The sequence below is a fragment of the Temnothorax nylanderi genome, unplaced genomic scaffold, assembly GCF_030848795.1.
Source record: "Temnothorax nylanderi isolate EJ_2023f unplaced genomic scaffold, tnyl_v1.0 TNYL_tig0019_pilon, whole genome shotgun sequence".
Taxonomy (NCBI): domain Eukaryota; kingdom Metazoa; phylum Arthropoda; class Insecta; order Hymenoptera; family Formicidae; genus Temnothorax; species Temnothorax nylanderi.
In genome coordinates this window covers 1,924,529-1,945,363 of record NW_027249081.1, presented here as the reverse complement: position 1 = coordinate 1,945,363, position 20,835 = coordinate 1,924,529, and the positions used below count along the sequence as shown (strand labels likewise).

The window sequence follows — 20,835 nt, the reverse complement described above, 5'->3', positions numbered from 1 at the left end:
CTTCGCATTTTTTTTAAATAGTTTCATCATACTAAAGATATATTCCTGTTGAATGTACGAGAATGTACGGGCCAAATGAACGGATTGTCGTGATCAGTACCGTGATGTTAATCGCGATAATGATTCTACTGATATCGAATAATGGGCTGTGATAAATTTACCCGAAGCCGGGGGAAATTTTAATTGAAATTGATTCGGCATTTACATTTATGATATACGAAATAGAAGAGATTGTTGGTACGAAGTGATTTAATGAGAATATATAGCGCATTAATTATCAGTGCACGGTTAATTAAATCGTTTAGTTGCTTCTATCAGCGATATTGATATTCGCTAATCAGAGATTCTCTTATATTTTCATTTTACAATGGGATATTATAAAATTGTCATATATTTTGAGGGATGGTTCTTCGAAAAACACAACGAACGGCACTTAATTGTTTATTATTTACCAATAGCCAATAAAGATTTCTCGTGGCATCCGCTGCGGATAAAATATTATATTACCTAGAGATCATAAATCGAATATAGAACTCTAACTCTATTATCATTTGCTCGAAATTCATGGAATCTCTTTCGCGAGGAACCCTCTATTCCGAAGGGATTGAAGGCCAATGTGGAAGAGTCGGGGACTCTCTGTTGGATCTTGGATCTGTCAAAACGCGAGGGGAAAAGACAAAACGGGAATCGCGATGAGAAGCGACGAAAGAGATCAAATCTAGTGAGTCTCCCGGGGAATTCTATCGGGGAATTTTATAACGAGGTAAGGTCGGGTGGTAGATTCACGTTTTTCCAACCGCCAATCTGCGCGTGCGAAGCCAAGTGGGAGCACTTTAAGGACGGGAAGCCCTCGGGGAGAAGCGGAGTCGACGTCAATGAGGCGGCCAAACTTCTTCTTGCGATGGCAGGGTGCCATCGCGCACATCCTTCGCAGTCGCGCTCTCTCACGACTGCAGACATTCGTTCTTTTTGCCAACACTTTTTTCACGGCGAAAAATGTAATCGACCTCACGACAGTGAGTTGCTTAATTTCGCGGAAATTGCGCGGAGCTGCGCGAAACGAAACCGGTGCCGGAGAAACGAACAAGCTCCGCTCCGTGAATCGACGCGGAAATTCTCGCGTGAAATATTCTTTCACCGTCAGGCCATATAAATGCACCGTCCGCTTTACATCTTGAAGGTACTATTTGCAGCAAGATAGATGGATATTGCATAGACATGTTGCACCAGAAGTCACGTGTTCCTGACTACGGATTATTTGACGAATATTTAGGATCAATACTTAGGACGTGCCAATTTTTCTCGACGAAAATATGCTCGTGCACGATGTTTTCATCTTTTTTCGTTTTTAATACGTATTAAATTAAATATTTTGGAATTTATTAAAGAATGAAATATGTTATGTTTTATATTTTCGCAGCTTTATTGTCTTTGCAAAATATTCTCTATTTTACAAAAGTTTATATCACAAAATTCAAATAATTGGTCTTAATTCAGCTAGCGTCCACATAGCAGCAGAGAAAATTTACAATAATTTGTACTAAAAATATAAAATATAAAACTGAGAAATTAAACATGTTAACAACACTGTAATTGCCTTTAGCATTAATACTTGATTTTGTAGCGCATATATTGAATTTTTATGGCAAAAGTATTGAATAAATAATACCTAGCGTACATCGGCGAGATAGTTGCGGGAACCCTGGGTGATACGAACGATTTCGAATACGAAACAACGAACTGCGAGAGCAAGATATTCAAATTATAATACAATCAAAATTGTCTCGAATATGCGGTGCGTATGTGCGCGTTCAAATGTAAAACTAAAATTATTTCAGACTCGTGAACTGTCTATTGTACTCGCGATCGATGTACGTTCGCAATCATCGATTTTCGAACACATTCTACGCTTGTCGCGCGTATGCCCGTCTGATTTTGAGGAGCGCATTTTATCGATCACTCGTGACACTGTGTTCCTCGCCGGGGATCAGATCAGTCCGGGTGGACGCAATTTCCGGTGAGATGCTACGCCCTAATTCAATGCAGAGATGGACGCGCCGTCCCGGGGTCACGACACAATAGCGGGCGCTGCCCAGCCCGTGTCCCGCGGGTGCACACGGATCAGAAATTCGCACGTGTGCATGCACTACGACGAGAGACATAATCGCGGCGACGATGTCTGAATGCGTCTTTGCCGACGCGCGGGACGCAACATCCAGGAGCGCGGTTTTCCCGCACAGACGGAACTTAATTAACTTCATTTAAATGTACACGTTGTTCCGTGCGCTTCGATAAATATTTGTCGACTGTATCGCGCGTTTTGACGCAAACTTTTCTCCCTCTCCCCCAGATTCCTGAAATACGCACTTCTCTAATTTCAATTTCTATCATCGGCTGTACAGCGCGACCGTATGGAAACATATAGCAATCGTTTACGTTATCTTCGCGGGATTTTATATTAAAGTACGTCTTGTTGATAACGTGGCGTGGTGTGTGTGTGTGTGTGTGTGTGTGCGTGCGCGTGCGAGCGATGTGATAATCGTCGTAACTCGCGCGGTCGGATGTAACGTGTTCGCGTGAATAAGTTTGTTGCCAGTTATAAAGCTGGCGACTACTGCGCGAGCGAGCAACGAACGCGTAACGAAGCAAGAACCTCGCGAGAGATCCGCACAAATTTCGTTACCGGAGTCTGGTTCTGGCAAGCAAACTTGGCATCGTTCTCCGTCCTTTCTTCGTTCTCGACAAGGAAAGCATATCTATGGCAACCGGAGCTAAATAACGCTGTTCCCTTTCTAAACATTTCAATTGAATTAGATGGAAAATAAACATCGTCTCGTGTGAATCTTGTTACTTTGCGAATGATCATGCAAAAGTGTGTCGAGAATTTGCATCGAACAAGAAAAGAAAAGATGATCGATATCGGAGCACTTGGACGCGCGCAACGTGATGATCATGTACAAAATTGTCACTGATATAACGTGATATAATTTTCTCTTTCTTTCTCCTTACGTCTTTTGAGGGATCCGCAGTAAATTCCACAAAAAATAGTCTTCATCCTTTTCACGATTACAATGGAATTATCGTTGGGAATTTCCTTTCCGCGCGGACGTTTCATTTAATTTCACAGCGGGGTACACTAATGTATAGGACGGTCGCTATTCAAGACGCCGTTGCACAAACTTTCTAATTAATAATAAATAATTAGTATTACGTCAGCGAACTTGTGCATTCATTGGCTACTCGACAGCGCCGGGATTTTGTTTCGAATTACAAAGTTTGTTAATAATCGCACTCACTTACATGACAGCCACATCGGTACAAGGAATCTTGACAATTAGCTTGTTTGTTGCGAACTTTCGTCGTCGTCGAGTAATTGCGACTGCAGTCGTTTCTACAACTTTTCCATTTTCAGCGGCACGAGAAGCCTGGTAGAATGATAAAAAGATTTCTTTTTCATTGAGAATGTTTTATTAGATCATTAAATGTTTTATGTAACAAGTTATATTTTACCGTTTCGAAAGTTTTTAGAAAGTTCTAAATAAATATCATAAGTTGAATTTATATAAACTATTATAAAATCTTATAAAATTAAATATTATAAAATTTATAAAATGTTATAATTGATAGATGAAAGTATAAATAATTGAATATCAAAATTTATTCTATTTATTATATCTCATCGCATCAAAAAACAAGCGGATATCAAAATATTACAATTTAATAGAATTTTTCACGCTGTATTATATAAAACAACTTGGAAACAATGTTGCTTTGCTCGGCCAAATCTCTTCACGCAGTTTTGCGTACGAGAGATTTATCGCGATTATAACGATTATCACGATATTTCCGTGTCCGTCAAAAATATGGCTAACAGTATTTACGAACAATTCCACCGACATGGATACGTAACGATGCAGCTTAATGCCAAAGTTGGTGGAATAAAAAATTCTAACGAAAATTTAGTATCCCTCCGAACACCCTCTTCCAACATAAATGAGAGAGATGGCCGGTAGTGGAAAAAGGGGCGGAAGTGGGAGAGGAAGCAAAGTTTATTTCTGAAAAACTTTCTGAACGTTGACAGCGGCACGAATGGCGGATTGTCGGAAAAACGAATTCCGTGCAAATGTGAAATAGTTTCCGCTTTCAGCAACCGAAATTTAATTCGGACATTGGGGTGACGAGATAAACCAATTTTTCACCGAAGCTGGAAAAGAAGAGAGTGAACCCTCCTGACGTTCCTGCGCTTTTGCGATTTATCTGTGAACGTTACGACCGCGACGTACAATAATATTTTATATCCGAGATGACTGCGCTGTCTTTTGAGGAGCAAATATATCGATCACAGGGATTGAGATGTAGATTTAAGCGACACACTTGTAAATTTCGCGAAAACTGAGACATTTATACGAAACGCAGAGTTTGTAAAATATTCAAGAGGTTTGAAAAAAAAAAAAATATATATATATATATATATATATATTATGTAGGAGTTTATGGGTATAAAAGCAAAGTAATTGTAAATTTTAGATACGATAGTATAAATACATAGACGATTTTAAATAGTGTGGACGATTGACACATTAATATTTTTTTTCTGATCTTCGCTTTAAGACGTTAGTGAAGTACTGATAATTCTTAATAGCTATTCTTTGTGAAACAAATGTGCATTGTTCATAAGCGGAGAGTTTATCTAAAACCGTCTTCTTTTCGCGGTAGGAAGAATAAGTTCTTGTCCGCAATAAACCAAGGACTTAAGTACGAAGTATTAAAGAGCAGTGACCAAGACAACGGAAAAAAATATAAAAGTATACTCGCGATGCAACGATGCGAACGCACCTGTGTCGCGCTGAAAAGCACACTCTTTCCGCTCATTTTAATCCGAATGAAGGCGGCTCCCTTCTCATTCGCCTTGCCTCGTCTTTCCCTTTGCTTACGTAAAACCTCGGGAATGAAGCTACTTGGCCGAAAATAACTACGAACTCATTTATAAAGAATGTGTTACTTACTCTTTTAATACACCTCTCTACGCGAAAGCAGAAGCATTTGAAGTATTCTCGATGTTAACATGCTAGAAAATATATTCCGGAAAAATGTGAAACGGCGCAAATTTGTCAATTCTTAAGATGAAGCAAATATGCTGGTTCCGTTTATTCGCTCATAATAGATTTGATTATCTGAATTATAATCTTAAATAACCCTGATCAACAATGAAAATGTCTCCTGTACCAAAACCGTCAATTCTTATAAACTTTTTAGTGCTGTAACGGTAACGAATATGTCAATAAAAATTGAATCTCAACTTTTAATGATACACTAATTGTAAGTATCAATAATATAGATTTAATATGAGAAATAAGATATAAGTGATTTTTACCAAGATATTTCGGTAATGGAAAAGATATAACAGGGAAAGAGTCGTATCATGTTAGCAGATTACTATTCGACTGTAGGGATACTTCAGAAATAGTCTACAAGAGGCGAACCAACCAAAAGTACTCAAGTTAGGTTTTAAACAACTTTGACTGGCAAGATCTGTTGAGGAAATAAATTATTTTTTAGTTAATAAATCTGAGGAGAAAGTAGATACAAAAGAACTCCCAGAAAATAATTATGTTATCGTTAATATCTTAAATATGCAATTTTTTATTATTATGTATAATCTGTATTTCTTGAATTAAAGCTAAGTAATGTTTTTCATGGTTTCATCTATTTACGTGTAAATGGAAAAATTCAAAAATAAAGCAAGGTACAAATTTTTACATCAAAATTGTCGACCAGTGCAATCACGAAAATAGTAAACTGCACTTTTCGTTTAAAACTATAGAATGCATATATTCGATTGCGTTTATGGATACTCAAAGCCCTGTCACGATATGATCGATCGACGTAAAAAAGGTAACGCTGCCTTCTCTCTCTTCCTATCAAATTGCAAAATTCTTTCAGAATCGACGATACGTTCCTTCGCGAAAATCCTTGTAGAATCCTTTGTCCCGCCTTTTATTTGCTATGTTCGCTCGCGGTTGTTCTGTTGAAAAATTATTAACGTGCGAATGACCGTCAAAGGGCACGCGCAAGTTTCGTGGATTTGTTTGTACTGCTTGCACAAACCGCTGTAATCGCGTGCCGGAATCTGCATTATACTACCCGTATGCTACCCCCATACCCACGTTTTCGAGCACGCTTGGAACAACCTGCCCTGCCATCAAGTTTGCATCGAGTTCACTTCGCCCTTACAGTTGCTCGTTAGATCTATACGGCGCGCTCCATGTGGCACCGTGCCCCTAGCCACAACCCACAAAGGAAATTGGAAACGACAGAGACGCCCGTTCCTATCCGATAAATTTCTTTTTTACGATTACGGAACGCTTAAGGATTGCAAGGAGATTGTAAAACGACGTCGAGAGACGAGTTTAATCGGGCTCGGCGAACAGTTAAAGAAAAAACGGATCTAACGTCTCGACATTTTACAATTCGACGCGTACGCAAAAATATTGGTATAATGTAAATGTAATTAAGAAAAAAATATCTCTACATTACATATGAAAATAATTTCGCATTTGTGATTATTTCAAAATGGTATCGGATTGCGTTCTTGCGATATTTTAGATTTGATTTGTGTCTCTCAATAAGATTGGAATCACTTACTCTAATAACATTGGAATCGCGAACATTCACGACGAATTACTTATAAGTGAAGTGCAATCACATTGTTGGATTTACGTGTAATTGCAAATAAAAATTGGTAAAAGGTTAATCACTGAAAATTAATAAATATCTTTGCTATACATTATCTTTTATGCGTTGTATTTATTATTGTTTTATGTGAAAAGGGAAAATTTCCAAGAAAGGCTTAAAGTATCATCGTATTTTGTAACCAGTTTATATTAGTTTATCAGTTTCATTAACTTTAGTCATTTGATATTTCTTTAAACTTCCTAAAGATGAAAGTAATGAAAGGATAAATAAACTTGCCTTTTTATACCCGATTGATGAAATTGCAGGTTCAAAAAATTAAATGATATATATTTTAACAATAATTTCTTTGCGATTGTATATTTATAGATATTTTTTACAGTCTCCATATGCGCCATTGTCTTGAACAGATATACGTATTCTAATAAACGTTTTATTTATTTTACCTTGTATAATCTAGAACACGTAGAGCTGTTTATTAAAACACCTCTATTAAAATATATAAACATTTTAGAATACTTTGTATGCCTTGTGCATAAAATCTACATTGCGACCATCGACTGTAAAAGCAGCGAGCAATTACACTGGTGTTTAAATGATGTTATTTACACGTGCCTGGTGTCGCGATTGAAATACGAAGGTGAAAAGGAGATAAAATTATTTAACACATTGCGTGAATTGTGCGTAACGTTTTTCAATACGTGGCGTGGTTTTGATGCATTCATTTCGGACTGCTCGTTGCTAGCCCAGCCGTTGCATGGGTTAAACAAAACTTCCAAAATGCGTAGTCGCTATTAGCGGGCCCAGCAACGCGTGTCATCATGAGCCTTTTTCACTACCCGAAAACAGCAGTTCGTTTTTCGTTACAAACATCGAAACACGTTACATTCACACATGTTGCTAAAGAATTTGCATTAAATGTACTTATCCTGTTAATTCCTATTCATTATTTTTTTGTCCATTGCAATTATACGAATTAAGTTCTCTATAAGATGAAAATTGTATAACAATGAATATTGTACAATGAATAACAATATGTGTTTATTTTGGTAGCTTAAGTGGTTTTGTTGAAATCGAAATCTCGATCAATTGAATACGAGACATAAAAAGAGGTTGTTACTATTTCTCTAAAAGTAAATATTTATCCATTGAAATTAAAATAATAATCGTATTTTATACTGGCGCTTTTTATTTCAGCTATGGCAATATATATAAACATAAAATATTTTATTATTTTATTCAAAGTAATTAAATCAGAAATAGCTTTGCGGTAATTCATATACTAAAAAACATATAAAATTACTTATAGTTATAAATTAATTAATTTATAATTTAATTTTATAATGGAAATACAGCATTTTAATTTAAATAATTATACAAATGTTGATATATTTTATTTATATCTATTCCGTATTTTAAATAATAAATATTGAGATTTGGCATTACTTTAGTGTGTTCTTAAGATTCTCGGATTAACTTATCAAGTATGCAAAAAAGCTAGGGAAATTGTCGAAGCTCATGAAGAAAGAAAGTAAAGTTGTCTCCATCTAAAAAGGGTCTCCTTGTAAAACTTTTAAAATATATTCCGTCCTTCTCTTTACCTTCATCAGGTTATCCCGCTTTTGGTTTTACCTCAGTTTGAACTTTGCGGGCATAATAATCCAGGTCTCAAAACAAGCCAAGAGTAAAAGAGTAATTTTTGTCCAGCGCGGCGTCCAGTCAAGATAGAAATGAATTTATGCAATGAAAACTGACGTAGTTGTTTCGTTAAATATTAATAATACCAGAATTGTAGTAATACTACATCAATTAACAAACATCGATCGCGATTATTGATTACGCGATAATAATGTATCTCCATATGCGGTCTTATTTATTGTTACATAATACTAAATTATATCCGATCTCTCTGATCCGATTATGATAACTAATAACTATATAATATCTGCGTATACAAAGCGAATATAGAAACAAATATTAATTCCCGCCGTCGTTGGTTACCGTTGGCGATCCGTAAACAATAATTCGCGATGCAGTGCAAAATTAATTTTTACGACCGCGTCGATTAAACGCTCGGCGGCCACGGCGCCGCTCGAAAGCGTGGGACGGGGCTAATGATTCATCAATTTCAATTCCAATGATTTACACGCCTGCGAAATTACGCTCGGACGTTTTGCCGCGAAGAAATACGATCGGCCTGCGTAATCATCACGCGAGCGCGATGTATCAAGCCTCTCTCGTTCAATCGACCGGCCTTTTTTTCTCCACCCATTTTCGACGAACCCTCGTGAGTACGTTATTGCACCGGGCTAGCGGTCGTGCATCGAGAACGCGCGGTCATCGAGCCGTCTGCTGCATTATTTCCGACATAATCGCATTCGTCCGCGGTTTATCGGCTCGCCGTTAAATCGATATATCGGGCGCGCGCGGGAGGATAACCGGCCAAATGAGTTCCTGGGCGATGGAAATTTGTTCGTCCACAAAATTTGTCGCTTATTCGGCGCGTTTGAGTACTCGACGACGCCGCGCGCCTTATTCTCGCGCAAAACGTAAAAGGTTTGCGGACGGCTGAAAAGGCAAATAGAAAAATATAGAAGTAAATAAATAACAAATTTAAACAAAAACAAGAAGAAACGTGTTTCATGAGAAACGTGTATGGAAAAAAAAATTGCGTGTACACACACAAATATCGCACGAAGATTAAAATATATTAAATGATTGTATCGTGTAAAATGTACGTACCGTTGTGCGTTTGCTTTGACGTGCTTTATTTGATGATAGCATAGAGGCACTTCAATATACGGCTCATCGCAATACACTTCGCTTGCGGAGCCATGGCAAGCGTCGTTTTTAATCACCGCGAGCGCCGACACTAAAGGGAAAACCCGACAGTTATTGAGCTATTCAGCTCGCCGTGGGTGGTAACGCGGGTAACGCCGATCCAGTAAATCCCCCATGTAAAATCGGCGAGCGTGCGGCGTCAGCGGCCCTAGGTGCCTCGATTTACCGTGTTTTCGCTTCCATCCTCGCCCGGTGGCGATATAACGCGGTGAAATGGATCAACGCGTCGCGGACGAACGGCGGGGTATGAAACAGAATGAACAAGCTTTTAGTTATGCGTGCGCCGTCTTGCAAGACGGAAAGCCTTTCATCCTCTTTCTCTCTTGCTCTCTCACTCTCATATTTTGACCTAACGAAGGAGCAGTAGTTGCCAGCAGCGTCAGTGCCGAGCGAAGAGCGCGCACAAGTGTGTTTTCACCCTTTCGAACACTCGGCTCGGCGCACAACCTCGTCGTTGTCGTCGTCATTGTCGTCCCTTTTGTACCACGTTTCCAGTCGCAATTTATAACCCTCTCGCGGGGAGCTTTCTCTCAGCCTCACTTTCCTCTATTTCTCATTCTCTCTTTCGCGACGAAGTCAATCTCTGAAGCTTAGCTGGCGTCCCTGTTTTATTGGACGCGATCTGTATTTACGATCGCCCGCTCCAGAACCGTTTTATTCTACTGCTGTTACACCATCGGTGTGCAATGGAGTAGGTTATTGAGGTGATCGATGGAGGTCACGAATTTTATTCACCTGAAGATATATTATTTGTTTCTTCTGTGTTATTGATGAATTATTTCATTATTAATGTTTTTACTTCATGTTCGTTTATAAATTTAAGAGTACGAAGAAACTAATATCTGCGAATCGAATACTTTCCAAACAAGCGCGAACAAGGAATCATTTTGTGCAATCATTAATATTACATAATTGATGAAACTTTTCTATCGGTGGCGACCAGCAGTTTCGCGACTGTAAGCGAAAAATACGGTATTGTAGATTATCAATCAATGCGCGGAAGGATCGATTAGTCTGCTATTCAGAGAGCCGTCGTTGCGAAAGTGGAGCTCATTGAAAAATTCTCCTCGAACGAGCATCGAGTTCGCGAGCGAAATCGACCGCGCTTCTCTCGCATCGGTAACGCTCGAAGGTTCCTGCCATGACTTTTCCAGGGTAGGATGGAGAAGTATCGGCCGGAAATCTAAGGCTGCGGAGAGCCTTCCAAAGAAAGAGAGAGAGTATCGAGACCGAATCGACGACCCGAAGAAAAAGAAACCGGTCACTTATCGAGCCTTCTTCACCAATGGTTTTTACCCGCAAACCTCTCCAAACTCCTTTTCACGGTATCCGGAAAACCGCGTTATCGCCGGATATCAACCCGGACTGCATCGGAATAACGCCTCATCCGCTTATACGTATGTACAAAGTGAAGGACTCGCTTTCCCAGGTAGAGGAGGTACTCGCGGATTCTAGTCCAAAGGATTTCTTTGTAGAGAAGAATCGATCTCGATGTGATATTCAGTGGCAAACATCATTATTTGGAAAAGCACGACAGTACGAATGTTCCGGACACTAATCGATTCTGTTCGAGGATTCTGAATAAGTTACAGAGATAGAGATAAGATCCGACGGAAACGTCTTTTGAAAGAAAATGCCCATTTTGAGGTTCGCACGGATCGAGCTGCGAGGTAATCGTAAAGTAAGATCGTGAACAAACGACGAAATTAATATCGTCCTTTCATCATCAAGGCAGGGTTATTGCTGAAGTGCCGGCCGTTGAAGCTTCCGCGTACATCGACAGTTTGACAGGAGTGAATCCATTCAGACTCGGACTCGACAGGAATTGATAACGAGCCGCTGCTTGAATCCAAGCAGGCCACTCCGCGTGAGGGTTCCGTTTTAGCTAAATCCTTCAGTCGCGAGAGCAGAATCCACTTGTCCAAGTCTGATTTCTCGCCGTCGCCATGATTGTCAAGCGTATCTTTTTTCGGAATTCTAAAGGGTGAACTATATGCGGGGCCGAAAAGCTACCTTTTTATTCGCAAATACCATGTAATCGCATAGAGGGTGAAGAAGATACGAAGAAGAGGGTAAGTTGCCCGCTATATCGAGCGCTCTTCCATCCCCGCATCTGTCCCGCTTTCCCGTCAATCGGGGATGAACGCTGAGCGAAATTCACTCATGCGTGAGAGGTGAGACAACCGCGCGATCGGAAGTACGTGTCCCGATGGGACGGAATCGCATTTCCAGTGCAGCGCTATCACGAGAAAGAGAGAGCGAGAGAGAGAGGAAGAACGTCAGCATCACATAGCTCGATGGACCACGAAGAGTCTAACGGAAGAAGGAACGGGGACAGCAGGAATCGCCGGAGACGATATCTAGCGACAGAACTCGGTCGCTGAAAATTGGAAGAGCGAGGCATAGCCAGGACCTGGAAACGGGCGATGATCACGGGATAGTTCCTGAGAAATATGGGAGAATCCACGTCTTCGACCACTCGTGGACGGACGTCTTTTGTACTTTTATAAAAGTATCATCGTCGTCGGAGTGCGCCCGGGACCAATCGCTTACCTTCCTTCCGTATTAAGGCTGTATCGATCATCTTCATCCTCCTCGTCGTCGATACTCGGAAGAACCGGTGCCTTGGTTGATTCGCTCTGGTATTTGCGAAAGCCCAGAGCTTGAATAATTCTGTCTCTCTCTGTCTCTGCCAGGAAGAAAAGCAGATTTTAAATTAGGAAATTACCAGCTATTTCCCTTCTAATCGGATAAGTGCTGCCTAATTGATAACGTTTACCGAAAAAATGAAATAAAATAAATCGCAAGCGAATAGAAACATTTGTATTCGACATCGATTGTTTGACATTTCAATTTGCAGAAGAATTGGTCGAACAAAAGGAGCTACCTTTCTACTTTGTTTATACAGATCTTTGAAATTATTCAATAATTTCGAATCTTTAAATTTTGAAGGATTTATAAAATGAAATAAGAGATAGTTCCTTCATATAAGGGAACTATAAATATAAAATCTCTACACGAACTTGTTTACACGAGTTTATTTCACTTCAGAGTATCAGTATCAAATGCATCGCTTAGACTTATCGAGCAGCCTTCAAGAAGAAAGGTGCCTTGCCCATCTGCTCATTTTTCAGTCATCAGTAAGTCGAGCTTCGTGTGTCTGAAAACGGGAGAAAGATAATTCCCGTAATTTCTGGCCACGTACGTTTTATTGGATATCCTTTGTCCGTAATTGCGAGACATGCTCCTCCCAATAAATCGTCCTCGAAAAATATGAAGTGTCGCGCTATTTCTATCTCCGGCAAGACATTCACAGAACAGGGATCTTAATTCCTACCGGATGAAATCATTGGAAAACTAACGAGATGTGAGCAAGGTCATCCATTGGTTTCTATTGTTTCGTAAAGAACGAATAAAATTGTAGCGTGGCGACGTTGATATCGCAATAGGAATTTTGAAGTTAGGCCAGGAAAGAGGATAATACTACACTCGACAAATATCAGAAGCTGCCAATGTGAACACTGATCCCTCTTGAGAAACAGCGAAGTCCAATAAGCGATATTCATTAGTATTTAACGGGCTACGAAATTCGACAAGCTTTTAATTCTAGACGAAGTAATCGTTTTTCGAGGATAATCAAAAAACGATCCACTGCCAATGAGAGCCTAACAATTCTGTATATCGTGAGATCAAGAGAGGAGCATAAGAGTAATTATCGATAACACAATTAGAGAAAAGCATCGGCACTCGTCGTTCCATGCTTGCTTAACTAACAATCGCAATCCTGTAAAAGTAGGCGCGAGTTAAAGAGAGAGGCGAGAGGGAAGAAGGTGCGGAAAGAAAGAAAGAAAGAGAGGTGGACAAATCCGCACTGAAGTCGGTGATATGTGTCGCGCTGGCTCCCGGAGCCTCGATGACCTTGACCCCGCGAGCATGAAGCACCCATCGAGGTCAGCGGGTCTCGAGGTTGCTATGGCGCTCTTCGGCATGGTTTGGCTGCTGCGTGTCCGCTCTGAGATGCGTCGTTGCTCGAAATGTCGGCACGAGGAGATGCTCGCTCAGCAGCAGCAGCAGCAGCAGCAGCATCAGCAGCAGGTGCAGCTGCAGCAGCAACAGCAACAACAGCAGCACCATCATCATCACCACCAGCATCACCAGCAGCAACGTACCCTGTCGCAGGCTACCAGCCTACTGCAGACGATGTCCGACGACGTTAGCTCCTCCGCCAACACTCTTTTCACGTTGGACACTCCTGGAGCGGCTGGCCCGGCCGGAAGTTACTGCGAAGTGCACGGATACGTTCAGGCGAAAGAAGGTAGAGTGTCTCTCTCATATCATATGTCTCTTTATCGATTATTTCTGTCGGGCCAATTTTTCAGTTAACACGTTAAACGTACTCTCTTGATATCAGAAAACTGTTAAGTTTTGTAAAATATAGTTTAGTTGTATAAAACAAGGAGTCTGGGACCTATCATTTCAAGATATACCGCGTAACGTATGCATTATGCTTACTTTCTGTTAATACGCGCCTTTCGAATTGTCTGCTTGAAAGTCCATCGTCTCCCAAGCGCTCGAATGTAAGCTTCGTGGAAAAGTTTCGGGCCCCCTAGGGAACGGAATAAAGGCAACGACACGAAACTTTTGCAGGAATTGTACGGGATATAACCGGCGGTGCGTGACTTCTATTGTTCGTATCGCGAAAATATCAGCGCGCGATAATAAGAGAAATCGTCTCTCGAAGAAAAGAAACGAATCTGACGCAATTCTTTCACATTCTCGCATTCTAGCTTGAAATACGACTAAATGTTGAATAACTGACGTACAGAGCGCTGTTAAACGTAAAACACGTTGCGGTATAAAGTATAACGGAAATTATCGACATACAATTGTCACAACACGTCGAGTACACGAGTAGAGGCGGTTGTTTCGCTTATTCTCCTTTCTCATGGACTATCCTGGTACACGACCTACTTCGATTCCAGTCGCTTCTCCGCCATAAATTCAGAAAGTTCTTGCACTTCCGTTTTTCGATCTTGCTACGGTAATGCAGCCCCGGCATATTGCAAGAGCATAAGAAAACTTTGCCGAGTACGTGTCGTGATGCAGCCAAAACGCGGAGCGCCCGCTCGTTAGGAAACATTATCGATGAGACAGTGATGGATGGCGCGCGCTCGTGCATTTTAGAGCAGTATTGTGCGGATAATAAAAAGGACTTGTAAAAAGTGGTACAGTCCGATCGGCGCGGCGCGCGCCACGCGATATCAAGTGGAACTTCCGTTCGCGGCGCGACTCGCGCATAAAGGGAGCAGCCAACGAACTGTTGTATTGCATTTATCAACGCCCTTCATCTGCCGGCCGCGACTGCATTATGACGAGTTGCGGAGTTTGTTACGCGTAGCTTTTATACGACGCCGTTATTGTCCCGTGGGCAAACGCAAGTCTACGTTCCGTGCTATTCGTCTAAATGTTCGCGAAAGCGCGAAGAATCAACCTCGATGCGTCAAACCAATGACGATGATGTACAGAATCGGGAGATGGCTAAAATTAATAGCTGTTACTTTGTCATGAATGTGGACAGAATGAAATGAATTAAATACCACTCTGTAAAATAAACCACCATTTTTAAAAATATATAGTGCAAAAAGAATATGTATCTCTATAATTTTGTAAAAGTAAATGTGGACAGAATGAAATTAAATAATACACTCTGTAGAATAACCCATCATTTTTAAAAATATATATAGTGCAAAGAGAATATGTATCTCTATAATCTTATAAAAGTAAATGTAACAAATCTGAAAAATTTTTTGGCTGGTTGCATGGCTCAATAATATACATATACAATCAGAATATCTCGGCATAGCCAGTCATTTCCACGAAAAGAATTTACCTGAAATTCTCCGACGACACAGTTACAGTTAGTAATGTTAGAAAGTGTATTTAATAATTTTCAGAAACGTCTTAATTATTGAGCAAGTTTAAATGCCATTTTGAGAACATTAAATCAATTAGCCGAATTTTTTACCATTTCTTATAATATTTATTTTTACAAGTTTACATAGCTTTGTTCTACGCCATGTACGAATAAAAATAATGGTTTTTTTCTGTAGCATAATCCGTCAATCACATTACATGAAATAATAGTCTATTCAGTCTCAGCAACTTTCCGATTCACCCTGCAGTGTTTGAATCGCAAGTGGCAAATGTCATCTGGCTTTTCATCACGGCAGTCGTGAACTGGTAAAACGCTACAACATAGCGTGCGAGACGCTAATGCATGTTACCGCAGAAGACGGAGATTAACGGATGAGTGAGTCGTTTTCGGTTATTGTAACGGTCCTTCTTAGCGCATAGCTGTGAAGCTTAGCATAGTCTTTCAAGTATACAACATAACAGATGCGTGACGGAGACGAGAGTTACTTACTGTCAGTATCTGAGTGAAATTCATAGGATTAATTTGTGTCTATCCATGTAGACTTTTGTGTATTACAATTACATGAGCATAAGTAAAACGTGCTGACGACAGTTAATGCATACCTAATTATTAGAGAAAAATTCCAAAAAGGTATTAACTGATTTGTTTAACTTTGGGTATAAAAATATGTTGATTTTAGTTGATCAAAAATGTGTTTTTCACGGGGTAACGCACGCTGCGTATGCAGTTTTATGCGTCGCAATTGCAATAAGAAGAGAAAGGAAAGAACCAGATGTTACCGGGGCTAAAACAGAACTGAAACTCATTGTCAGTAAATTTTTTATTCTTCTTGGATAGTCATCATGCGCGTCGCGCCGACAAAGCCGCGCTTTTTGCGTGTCTGCTAGTTACACCGCGACGTGTGTAACTAAAATCCGCGATGCTTTTCCGGATAGTAGTGAAGAGAGGAAAGGCCCTCTTGCCCGGCAGATTGTCTCCTTTCTCTCTTTATCTCGCATCAGTCCGCGGCCGCACTGACACTAACACGCACCTACATTACACGTACATATCACGTACGACCTAGTTATGAAATAGTTTTCCTCGTCCACGGTATAACGACGACTCAGCGGTATCGCGCTTTAAAGCTGAAAGCATGTTCGTGTTGTGTTGCGAACGGCGGTCGCCGTATTGTTTCGAGTTTATTATCTTCCATCCAGCCTGCAGCTGTCCCGCAGGGACACAGAGGGGTTAGATAAAATGGAACGGAAGAACCGGTTGAGAAAGTAGGGGAAAGGAAGGAGGATCGGGGGAAAAAGTTTCGGACTTTCGCGATAATAATACCGGCGCGTTCCGCTTCTGCCCCGGGACGCAATTTTTCCGTAGATATAAGGTTCTCTAACTGAAAATAATTCAGACGATACGTGGTGCCTCGGAATCGATTGCACTTTGAGTTTATTATCTTCTCCCTGATCGAGATTGTAGTATGGTAATTCGAGGGAATTGTCAAGGGAGAAAGACAGAGAAAAACTTCGGCTTCTTGGATATATATTTGCAATAAAATAGTCGTCTATATCAAACCCCAACGTGATTCTTCTCTTATTCGATGGAAGTTTCTGATTCAGGAATGCCGAAGCGAAACTTTCGCTTGAAAAAGATTCAAGCCAGTTAGATGCCATTAAACGATTGTGACGGACAAGACCGGGTACGCTCTTTCGTAATTCTGAATATATGTATATGCGGTATGCCGTAATTTCGCGAAAATAAAGGCAGTTAGGCGAACCAACGCTCGTCGCTATGCTGTACTAATGAGTATAATTAAAAAAGTCCGTCCCTAGAGCCGCTCAACGCGCATTCTACGTACGTGACATGTTATATTAAAAGGGAATTTTCACAATTTTCTGCGAAATAATAATGTACTCTTTAATATTCATTAACACTATTCATTATAAAATATAGAAATTAATCCAAATTTAAACATTCTTTTAGTAATTCTGATCCAACCTTAATTATTTATAAAATAAACAGTACAATACAACATTTGAGTTAGTAAAGAAAATAGAAAAATCAGGGATTAGTGTAGCTAAAAAAAAAACGCGATCGATATGCCTATCAATTTATTACTATTTGTTACTAAGAAATAATCTTGTTGCAAATAGTCTTGTTACGAAAGATATTCAACAAACGTAATCGAGATACCTGGGAAAGCTGGAAAAGCTGAAAAAGCTATTTCAGTATTTTCGTAGTCAAAGGACAAAGGCTGCGCCGATTTCAAACGTTTGTCTCAGTTTTAATTTTCACCGCTGTCCTGTGTACATATTCCGACAGGATGTTTTAAGTTTTTCGTATATTGTATGTGGAGAGAGAGAGAGAGGGGGGGAGGGAGAGACGAGGATATTCTATTCGCAACAGATTTAGAATAATCGTCGGTAAGAAAATATTTTTCGCCGTTTGTAAATTGTGCAAAATTTTAATTACGTATCTGATGGTGAATAAAATATTTCTTCGTATTTTCTGCGACAAGCGAAACATCAAAATCTCGCGTATATGTATGCGTAAATTATATCGAGTAAATTATTCAAATATTATTCACGCGCCGCTTACCATGATATTTCTGTATAATCCGTTCCTCCATTCGTATATACGAACATTAAATTCACGGTAATAGTTGTTCCTACAATTCCATGACTGAAGTGCAGGTACTTCTAAAATTGCTCTCTAAAAACTTTTAGAGAACATTAGGCATGACTATTATTCCTTGCTGTTACGATTAAATGTGCGGAAGATAGTCGAAAGAAGCTCGTTGAGAAGAGCAATTTTCGAGCTACTCCCGATCGATTATCCGCGGAGGATCTCTGCTCCCAAAAGTTATAATTTTACACCCGAGAACTTTCACTAGCTCCGACGCTTTATAAAACTTAATTCCTCCGAAAAATCTGCTATTGGTCATTACATCTCACGGATGCCGGAAACGCATTTTGAAAATTGTTGTCATGGACATGTAAAGTAAGTTATGCAACAACAGCATATTAGTCTAATTACATTTCCAAAGTCCAAAGTTGTTGTTGTTTTATGTTGAAATTATTTTTTAATTACATAGAGAAGGCTGTTGTTACTTCTCGAAATTAATTAAATCTTATATGCACATTTAATTACGCTGCGCATAGTACGCAGATAAATAGTATGCTTTCTTTTTAATGAATCTCACATTACATTAAAATATTACAATTTTATTATTGATATGTAAAAGAATAATTTACGGTTTATAGAGTTTCGAGAGTTGTTCCGAAAAATATTTTCATATTATTTCTCACACGTTGCAAGAGATCGAGTTTCCTATATAGTTCCATGTACAGTTTTCTCTGTATTTTATTTACATACATGCCTTTTTGAATTTCTCGATCAAATTCTGTTATTAAAATTTGTTTGTTCCTTTACAAAATCGGAAGGTTGCGACGTCTATCTCTCGATGGAATCAATTGAGAATAAATTTAGAGAATCACTTGTAAGTTTATCCCAATTAGGATTTAATTTTAAGTTTTCTCTCTGAAATTCAAACTCAAGACTTACCGAGATACCGAGAGATATTCGATATCATAAGATATAAACTTACCAAAGGTAGAAGATATTGGATAAAATTTTTGTTAAAGGAAAATCGATTCAAAGCCGTTGAAAGAATTCAATGGCCGATGAAAGACGGCAGGAGATGCGGCGGGGAGTCCTATATTTCACCACATCGCACACGTATAGTGAGCTCTATTCACTCTTGAGTTTCACCCCTTACGAAACTAACTGCGCCAATTAACTTTCTCTCTCTCTCTCTCTCTCTCTCTCTCTCTCTCTCTCTCTCTCTCTCTCTCTCTCTCTCTCTCTCTCTCTCTCTCTCTCTCTCTCTCTCTCTCTCTCTCTCTCTCTCTTCCCCCTCTCTACAAAGCAATTAGCGGCGCTTGTTCGACGCTGCCGTCACTTTCGCGAGCAAACTCGTCCTGTCTTGTCGAACATTCAAGACCTAAAGACTGCCTCTATGCGCCATTATAAGGAACTATTTCCTTTGTCGCAAATTTTTCTCATGTCCGACCACTTTATACCCTAAATGTAGGTGTTATTAATAACAACTTTAAGCAAAACAACGTAATGAATCTGTTTAGGAACTTTTGACTTTTGTTTATTATTATTATTAGATATATGATATTATTACAAACGTATTATATTATACTATAATAGAGATAATGTATACACACGTGCATACACACGTACAAATTCACATGAATTTTGCGGAAATGATTCACTGGAGATGCATGTGCGGCAAGATGGAATGCGGCTAATTATCCACACCCGCATAACAATTTCGACGTATCACATTAATATGGGTATACGACAAATTTGCCTTTCGGTGTCAGCAAATCCCGCGCATATTACGCTCGCATGAACGACGTCGCAGACTGAATGGATAATTAGCGCTAATGAAGATGCTGGCGTTTTCATATGAAGGTCACGAGTATAATGGTTGGGAGCAATAATCGTTCGCCGTGATTCCAAGCAATATCGCGCTCAACAACGTATAAACAGATGTTATATGAACGTGATATAATTTAATGATTACTCGCCTACAGAGGTTGAGTGTGAACACACTAATCGGGTGAATATGAAAGGATCGCGTTATACCAATTTCTCGAAAATGAAGCAGATTGTATCGTTCTCTATTATTTATTATTCGGAGATGAAATGCTTTATCTCGCTCTGTGCGTTCCTCCTCTTAACTTGAAAACAAAGTTAATATTTCCAATTCAAAGAGACACTGATTTTAGATTATGTACATGCTGAAACAAAGATATCCGGTGTGAAGTAACATTTATTCCTCCGCATTTTGTTACGCTTTTATTCTCACTGTCGCGCCAGATATTAACAATGTACATTATGCAACGCTGTGTAAAATATAATGCAAGAAGATAATGCAACGAAATGCACATGGCAATATCTCGACTCATAATTACTGACGAGAGGTGCGAGTAACAATGCATCATGTTTTACGAGTATAACTTTTCACCAAATTTTCTCTATTGTATTTATAACGAGATATGATTGGGAATTATCAATTACCAATTATATTCTTGCCTGGAGTGACGCTCTGCTTTATTTCGTTTTGCCAATTGACAGCAGGCATTATGTGCCTACTCTGCCGCATCTCAGACTGCTCTCCCATCTCTCCGCGTGCTAGAATGGCGGCGCAAGAACGGCTGGATCGCGAATCGCAATCAATGACGAAAGCTACGAATGCATCCGTGGAGAGCTCGGCTCGCGAGATTCGAAGAAACGAAGTCGAGCAATCCCACAAATGTTCCCCGTTAGGATCACGTCTACACCCCGATGCGGTGCTCGGCCACGATCAC

General features: G+C 39.8%; 1 protein-coding gene across 11 annotated transcripts in view; it reads left to right on the top strand.

Annotated features, from left to right (window-relative positions):
• Positions 1-20,835, top strand: part of Dlg1 (discs large 1) — a 336,847-nt gene that overhangs the window by 67,312 nt on the left and 248,700 nt on the right. For all 11 annotated transcript variants that reach the window (XM_071699803.1, XM_071699792.1, XM_071699794.1 and 8 more), the window contains exon 2: positions 10,689-13,849. In XM_071699803.1, the coding sequence (XP_071555904.1) occupies positions 13,420-13,849 (430 nt within the window). In that variant the 5' untranslated portion in view covers positions 10,689-13,419. The remainder of the gene's footprint in view (positions 1-10,688; positions 13,850-20,835) is intronic.